The 8810-nt window shown below is 39.9% G+C and overlaps 1 protein-coding gene across 1 annotated transcript in view; it reads left to right on the top strand.

Moving 5' to 3' along the window:
- The first annotated feature begins 1119 nt into the window (after positions 1-1119).
- LOC137615404 (uncharacterized) overlaps positions 1120-8810 on the top strand; it is a 90081-nt gene continuing 82390 nt past the window's right edge. Inside the window, exon 1 of the mRNA XM_068345272.1 lies at positions 1120-1620. Coding sequence (XP_068201373.1) covers positions 1120-1620 — 501 coding nt within the window. The remainder of the gene's footprint in view (positions 1621-8810) is intronic.

Here is an 8810-nt window from a genome sequence, read left to right on the forward strand (position 1 = left end):
CTACTACCGTCGCTTCATCCCCAACATCGCCCACATCCTGACTCCCCTCAATGACCTCCTGAAGGGAAAAGCCAAGGAGCTCATTTGGGGTCCCCTGCAGCAACGGGCCTTCGACAGGACGAAGGCAGTACTTGCCGAAGCCAGCACCCTGATGTACCATGACGACAGTGCCCCCTGAAGTTGACCACCGATGCCAGCAACGTCTCCTGCGGTGCTCTCCTCGAACAGTTCATCAACGATTACCCGTAGTCTTGGCCTTCTTCAGCAAGAAACTCAAACCCTCGGAAACCAGGTACAACACGTTCGACAGGGAGCTCCTCACCATCTACCTCGCCATCCGCCATTTCAGATAAATGCTTGAAGGAACGCCCTTCACCATCGCAACGGACCACCAGCCCTTGATCCACACTTTCACGAAGTCTTCAGACGCTTGGTCCTCTCGCCAACAATTACACCTGGCAGCCATCGCAGAATTCGGCTGCACTATCAGCTACGTACCGGGTAAGAAGAGCCATGTCACCGACACCCTCTCCAGGATCGAGATCAACGCATTCCACCTGTGGATCGACTACGCAAACCTTACCGTAGAACAGCAGAACGACCCAGAAGCCCAAGACTATCGTACGATAACATCAACGCTACGGACGAAGGAAATTCCACTCGGACTGGCCGGGGAAATCATCCAGCATGACCCACCTGCGCCCATGGATTCCCGCCTCCTGTAGAAGGAAGATCTTCGACATCATCCACGGATTATCACACCCCTCGGGTCGCACTAGAGCCAATCTTTTATCCGAGAAATTCATCTGGCCAGGAATCAAGAAAGACGACTGTGAGTGGACAAGAACCTGCATTAACTGCCAGATGAGTAAGGTCAACCGCCATACTGAGTCGGGTGTCAGCGATTTTCCCCAACCCAAGAGATGATTCGGACACATCCACGTGAACGTCGTGGGACCTCTGCCGTCTTCAGGTTCTGCAAGATACCTCCTGACGATCGTCGACTGCTCCACTAGATGGTTAGAAGCAACTCCGATGTCCGAAGCAGCCACCCACGCCTGCGCCAAAGCTGACCTGTTGAGTTAGATCAGATGCTTTGGTGTCCCCGACGATATCACGATGGACCGAGGTTCCGCTTTCTTGTCAGAGATCTGGCTCTCTCTGGCAAACCTGATGGGAACGACACTCCACAGCACCACAGCATACAACCCTGCAGTGAACAGCATGATCGAGAGATCTCATTGCACACTCAAGGCCACCCTGATGGCAAGATGTACGAACAAACATTGGAAAACGCAACTCCCGTGGGTCCTCCTTGGCCTTCGCACCGCTCCCAGGGCAGACGGCGATGGTGGGGCACTTACAGACCTTGGCGAATTCCTCCCTGCAACTACCGACGACACCAAGCTGGATCACCTGAGAGAAATCACCGGGAAATTCAGATCATGCCTGAAAAAATACGAGGGCAGAACCAGACACTTTACGCCCAAGAACCTAGACGACTGCGACTACATCGATGCTCACTGCCAACCCCTGACTAGACCTTATCATGGCCCTTACGAAATTGTCAGAAGAACAGCCAAATCTTTCCCCCTGAACGTCCACGGACAAGAAAATTGGGTAACGATCCACTGATTAAAACCAGCATACCTTGAAAGCAACAAGATCACCGTGGGCCCTGGTAGACCCACGATTCCACCTCAGAACAAATCATCCACCAGACGGGAGGAAGCCACGCAACTACGGGTGAAAACGATTCCTCCAAATCAGAGCAACCTTCCCCTCCGCTCAAGCACCAGAGGGGAATTATGTTGCCCTCACCGATACAGGGATTAATCCCATCAACCATCTACGATACCCGCTGTCGAGGGCGGGGAGTACTTGAAAGGACATCGTCTTACCTGCCCTGTTTCCTCCCCTTGGACTCTTTTCTATATATCGTAACTATTATTTATTCCACACAGTGGAGTTTTGTATAACAATGTTGCGCTCTTTGAGAACTTTATATTCATGTATAATAATGCATATCTCATTAGGCTACTGCCTTAGTATTCTATATTTATATATGAATGGAAACAAATGATTGTGGCGGTTGGAAATGTTTCCCTCCCGGGCTACTTATCCGTCTCCACTCTGCAATATAGTGACAGTTGCATGTTCAGTAAATTGTCAGTCTCTCTCTGCTCGTCTTGTTGTCCTCACAATGGTCTTTCTATATTAGCTTACACCTGCAAACGTTCTTAGTTCATCAACCCATAGTCTTCTCTTTCTTCCCCTTTTTCTTTTGCAATCTCTAGGACCCATTCTGTTATTGTTAATCTCCACCTATTACGTCATTCTCATTATATGTCATGACCATGTTCATTTAGCTTTCCTACATGTAGTTAAAACATCCTCTATATTAGTTTGATCTCGTAGCTATGTTAATTCCATAATTATTCTTCCAATTACTCTCTGAATTGTAACTAACTTATGATTTAGGGCTTTTAGGCTACAAGTTTCTGATGTTTGAGTTAAAACTGGTATGACCATCTGATTTAATGCCTTTCTTTTTAGAGAAACTGGCATTTTATTTTTCATATTCACATTTTGTTTACCAAAAGCTCTCCATCATATGTTTATCTATCTTTGAGTTTCGGCCTCATGTCCTGGGGAAACAGTTACTGTCTCTCCTAAATACGTCTATATATTAACAATCTCTAGAGTTTAGCATATAACCCTTATTCGCTGTCTCTTCTGTTTTAATAAAAGTTATCTTTGTTTTACCCATTAATTTTCAGTACCACATTTGATTTTGCTCCATCTATTCAAATCTTTGATTAACTTTTGCAATTATTCCCATGATTCACTAAATAGGCCCACGTCATCTGCAAATCTTAAGTTGTTAAAAGTTTTCCCCATTAATATTAATTCCTTCAGTTTCCCAATCAAAATTCTCAGAAAAAAAAAAAAAACTTCTAGGCAAGCTGTGAATAATTCAAGAGAGATGGGGCCTCCCTGTGTAACACATTTCTCAATCAGAGTTTTCTAACTATCATTGTGTAGTTATATGATTGCTATACTTCATGTATAGATGTCTTCAAGTTTTCTAACATAAGATTCATCTATTCTTTGTCTTTGAAGCGATTAAATTACTGCTGAAGATTTGACAGAATCAAAACCCTTCTCATAGTCTATAAATACCATGCATAGGCTATTGGTCTTTCACAATCTGCTATTTTTTTTTCCTTTAAGTGGATAATCACTTGAATATGGTCAGTTGTTGACTACCAACTTTCAAAGCCTGCCTTCTCTCTTGTTTGATTAAAGCGTGTATGTGTTTTCATTCGGCATGATATGATCTTTGCGAATACTTTATATAGTATAAAAAGTAAGCTTTTATTTTACCTTTAGTATAATTTTAAGATATTGAACATTTGAGTTTATTCCACTTGACATCAAATAAACAAAAGATGAAACGACAGTTTAATTGATTCACAATTTCCTATTATTTCCAAACAAGAATTTAAAATATAAATTAATAGTTCAATCTTTCTACTCTAAATAGAGATGCAATATTGTTGATCTTGCTAATCACCGGTGACAAGTTCTTGTAAGTCGAAAGTTGTCAAACTTAGTGTTATCCGATGCTTAAGGTCCCCAGTTCAATAGTCAATATCTATGCAAATGAGGAGAAGCGTTGCGTAACTTTTAGAGTTATTAATAACGCCACCTGGTTGTTGTTTAGGCTCTAAAACTAATAGTTGCTTCAATGTTGTACTTTACGTAACTAATTTGTAGTATCATCCCATATTGCTATTATGTTCGGGTGTTCAATTATATTGCATTAGCGACCAAGTTGTGGAATAATCTTGGTAATCAGGTTGTTGAGTCGATGGAACTTCTAAAGTTCAAACTTGAGGCGAATGTTTGTTGTTGTTGTTAAACAGTGACATAAGTCTCTTTTTGTGGATTATTTAAAAAAAAAATAAGAGTATTCACATGCCGTTGCTGTTCTTAAAATATATCATTTTTTATGTTCATTACTCCTCTTGAAAGTTACATATTTCCTTTCCCCAATGGGTCATTTTTCCATGTTGGAGCCCTTGGTCTTATAGCATCCTGCTTTTCCAACTATGGTTGCAGCTTATTCAGTAATAATGATAATGATAACTGGATGAATGAATGAAATTAATGATTAGGCTCACATATCAGTAGAAGCAAATGTAAACTTGACATTCTAATAATTAAGAAAAATATCTATTTTTTTTTCCTCTCGCGAAGATTGTAAAATGTATGAACTAGGTATCTTTACGCCAAGCAGCTGTAACAATTTGTAGGAAAAAATATCAAGAAACCAGAATGAAAATTTCCCAAACTTCCTATTCAGGTGGGAATATTAGAACTCGACTGAGGATCTCTTTTTCAAAAGAAGTGAGTCAAGATGTTGTGTCCGATAAAGAAAAAGGTTTCTTCATGTTATCAGAAAATAAACCAGATAATGCCTTCCAACATGAAATTTCTTCTAACTCTCGTACACGGGATCTCAAAAGTGGTGGTTTAACCTTTAATCAGTATCAATATAAAAAGGTCAAGAGGGCAATAAAATGATACATTCACAGATAAAGATGTATTTTCTTTAAGGGAGGATGATAAACTAAAAATATATGTGAGCAGACAGCATTACTCTATTTTCCACATTAGTATGTCAGACCAGAACTTGAGCAATGATGTACCCGTTGTATATATTCCGGTTATCCTTGAGAGAGAGAGAGAGAGAGAGAGAGAGAGAGAGAGAGAGAGAGAGAGAGAGAGAGAGAGCGAGAGAGAGACAGAGAGACAGAGAGAGAGAGAGAGAGAGAGAGAGAGAGAGAGAGAGAGAGAGAGAGAGAGAGAGAGAGAGAGAGAGAGAGAGGGGGGGAATGTTATGAATCTTACGCATTATCATCGATTATTTCCTATCATTTTATCTATGCAATGTTAGTGCACCATGACAGGAGTTTCCATAAATATTGTAAAACACAATATCAATAAGCTGCTCCACTTGAAGATCTCTTAGACACGAAACCGGTCAGGATTCCTTCAATATTTCAATTTTCTTTCCATTATGGAAGATATAAAAAGACAAAATCCCATTTATTGTAAGCAGCATATTCTTCAGTATAATTATCAGGGGAGAAATTATACCTATCAGGCTATTTGCAACTATTCCAAATAGATATCTATCACCTCGCATATGCTATGGGATGCTAGAGACAATGGATTAGACAAGACATATATCACATCACAGGATTTGTAGTGTTAAGGAACTATTGTATACTTGTGTAGGTGATATATGGACGGATGAATAGATACTGAAGGTGTGATATATTATGAATAAACGTGATGAGAATGATGCAAAATGATCATAAAAAGGGCGTCAATGCAAATTTACACCGCTGCAGGACAATTAACCCCAGCGGACAACTATCTCCCTAGGACAACTATCCCCTAGGACAACTATCCCCTAGGACAACTACCCCCTAGGACAACTACCCAATTCGGAAAATTACCCTCTATAATAGTTAATTTGTTAAATGAGCCTTTAATCGTTGTCTATTTCATATAATAGCTAAAGATTTCTAAAAGAAAGAATATCTTTAATCTTTTAATTTCAGCTAATTATTTGAAATAAAAAAGTGAAAGAGGATGAGAAAAGCTAGTGTATGAAGGACACCTATATGATAAGGAAAATAATTTGGCCAACAGTGTTGTGTCTTATGAGTGTGATGAGCGTAGAAATAAAGGAAACTGCAAAGCTAAAGTCAAAGTGGATAGCCAAAGAAATATAATTGTTGGTCGCATGCATGAGCACACTCATTGCCCAGATGCTGCAAAAATTGAAACTTGTTCGAACTCTACAAAATATGAAAATGAAAGCAGTCAGTACAGAATAAATTGGTCAACAGATAATTGGTGAAGCATGTTCACAAGTCATTGACGAAGTAGGTTCAAAATTGACCGCGGTTCATCAAATTCGACGCAAAATCAGACGTCAAAGGCAAAGAACTTGTCATTCAAGACTCATACCACAAAGCGCGCAAGAATTGACGTTAACAGAAGTGCATACGAGAACACTTGATAACCAAGAGTTTTTGATGTATGACTCTGGAACATTTTACCACTAAATACTGATCTTCAGTACAAAGAAAAACTTTCAATATCTAGGGGAAGCGTCACATTGGTTTTTAGATAGTACGTTGAAATTTGTACCTAGAATTTTTTTTCTCAACTTTATACAGTTCATGCAATTATTATTGGTCATACAGTACCCTTGGTTGATATTCTTTTAACCGACAAAAGCCAAGCAGCATACACTGTCGTGCTTGAACAATTGAAAAACTCTCATGGCTGATTTCGAAATTGCTATGATCAACAGTATGCGCACGGTTTTGCTGCACACTCAAATAGTGTTGCTTTTTTTCCTTGAGTCAAAACATCTACAGAAAGATACACAAGTTACAGATTTCAGCAGCGTTATTAAAATGACAGAGCTTTCGGTTAACATGCAAATGGTATCTGCTATTGCCCTTGTCCCATATCATGGTGTAGAAAGGGCTTTTGTACGCTTGTGCGAAATACTGCCTATAGAAACCTGCCAATTACATGATTATTTTGAAGATACGCATATTGGACGCTTAAGCAGACGAATATAAGATACCACTAGTAGTAACACTTCTAGATTACACCAAAGCATTTGACTCGGTTGAAACTGAGGAGGTCATGTCAGCGCTGGAAGAACAGGGAGTTGACTCAGTTTACATTAATGTACTCTGTCACATCTATGACCATGCAACATCATTTATTCGCCTCCACAAGGACTCTGAACCATTCCAACTCAAGAGAGGTGTCAGACAAGATGACACTAGCTCACCCAAACTGTTTACTGCCTGCCTGGAGAGAGCTTTCCAACAACTCAACTGGCAAGCAAAAGGAATAAAAATAGAAGGAGAATATCTAAGTCACGTAAGATTTGCTGATGACATCGTTATCATTGCTAACACCAAAGAAGAGCTTCAACATATGCTCACCGAGCTAAATGAAGCAAGCAAATCAATTGGCCTCCACATGAACTTCCAAAAGACCAAAGTCATGAGCATCTATATCTACATAGGACAACGAATCTCTCTACATGACGCCTGTAAAGAGAGCGAAATAAAAAGAAGAATAACCCTCGGTTGGCAAGCGTTTGGAAGAGCCAGTACAGTGTTAAAAAATAAGAAGATTCCTATCATCTCAAAAAGGGAAGTATATGATTAGTGTATCCTCCCCACTGTCACCTATGGGGCCGAAACTTGGAATCTAACAAAAAAGCTTTCCCTTAAATTACGAACAATGCAGAGGGCACATGAGAGAATTATGCTAAATCTAACATGGAAGGATAGAAAAACAGCTAAATGGATACGTAAAAAAACTAAAGTAATGGATATCCTTGAAACCATTAGCAAGCTCAAATGGAACTGGGCGGGGCACATTGCCAAGATGACAGACAACCGGTGGACATCACGAACCACCTTCTGGACACCCCGAGGATACACAAGAAACCAAGGAAGACAAAAAACTCGCTGGCGAAATGACTTAGACCAACATAAGCAACAGTGGCACAGAATAGCTTGCAATAGAAATCTGTTGAGGAACCTGGGGGAAGGCCTACATCCAACAAAGGACTTTTGAAGGCTGAAATGATGATGATGATGATGATGAAGCAGACGAGGACGACGTCAAAGTATGCTTAAAGGTTTGAAGGTTTAAAGCCCGCTCATGAATGGCAGAGGCCAGGGACAGTGATATTGACCTATCAAGCAGGACAATGCCCTCGAGACAAACCATATACTGCATATACGTATGATCAGCGCCCAAGCCCCCCTCTCCACCCAAGCTAGGACCAAAGAGGGCTAGGCAGTGGCTGCTGATTACTCGGCAGATAGACCTATAGTATCCCCCATACCCCCTATCCTTAGCTCAATAGGATGGTGAGGAGGTAGCGATCAAAGGAACTAACGAGTCTGAACAGAATGCAAGCCCAAATTTATGGAATATGTATGAAAGGGCTACAGAAGAACTTCCGAGAACAAACAACTCCGTCGAAGGTTGGCACAGGAGCTTTTTAGCAAGTGCCTGTTGCTGTCATACAAAAATTTGGAAATTTCTAACATTTATTAGACGAGAACAATCTTTACATGTAAAGCTAGCTCAGTGTGCAGCTGGCTTTGATAAAGAGCCGTCTAGGAAAAGATATTTGGATGTTTCAAAGCAAATTACATCAATTGTTAATGCTTATAAAGGTCAAGATGTTTTAGAATACTTACACAGAATTGCACACAATTCAAAATTTTAGATAAATTGTTTAGCTCTTTTTATTGTCTCTTTCTTTCAATCATCTAAATAAATATTTTAATTACTTTGTTTTCTATTAACCTTCTCTCTAATTTATGGTATTTTGAAAGAAGATTGTCGAGGGAGGTAGTAATCCTAAAGGGTTAAATATCCTAGGGGGTTAGTTGTCCTCGATGGCAATTGTCCTAGAGTCATTTACACAAGGAGTGAATTTTTTGAGGGTAAAGGCCTCTCCAAAATAAAGCCATACTATACTGTACTAAAATATATAGTACTGTACTATAATATACTATGCTATACTATACTATACTTTACTACACTATACTATACACTTTCAAAATGTGAAAACACACGATAAGGGAGTTTACCATACTACATTTTACTATACTATATTTACTATAGCATAATATACGATCTTTTAAAATGTTAAAACACATGATAATAAGGGACAATAC

Source organism: Palaemon carinicauda, chromosome 2 (genome assembly GCF_036898095.1).
Source record: "Palaemon carinicauda isolate YSFRI2023 chromosome 2, ASM3689809v2, whole genome shotgun sequence".
In the NCBI taxonomy this organism is placed as follows: Eukaryota; Metazoa; Arthropoda; class Malacostraca; order Decapoda; family Palaemonidae; genus Palaemon; species Palaemon carinicauda.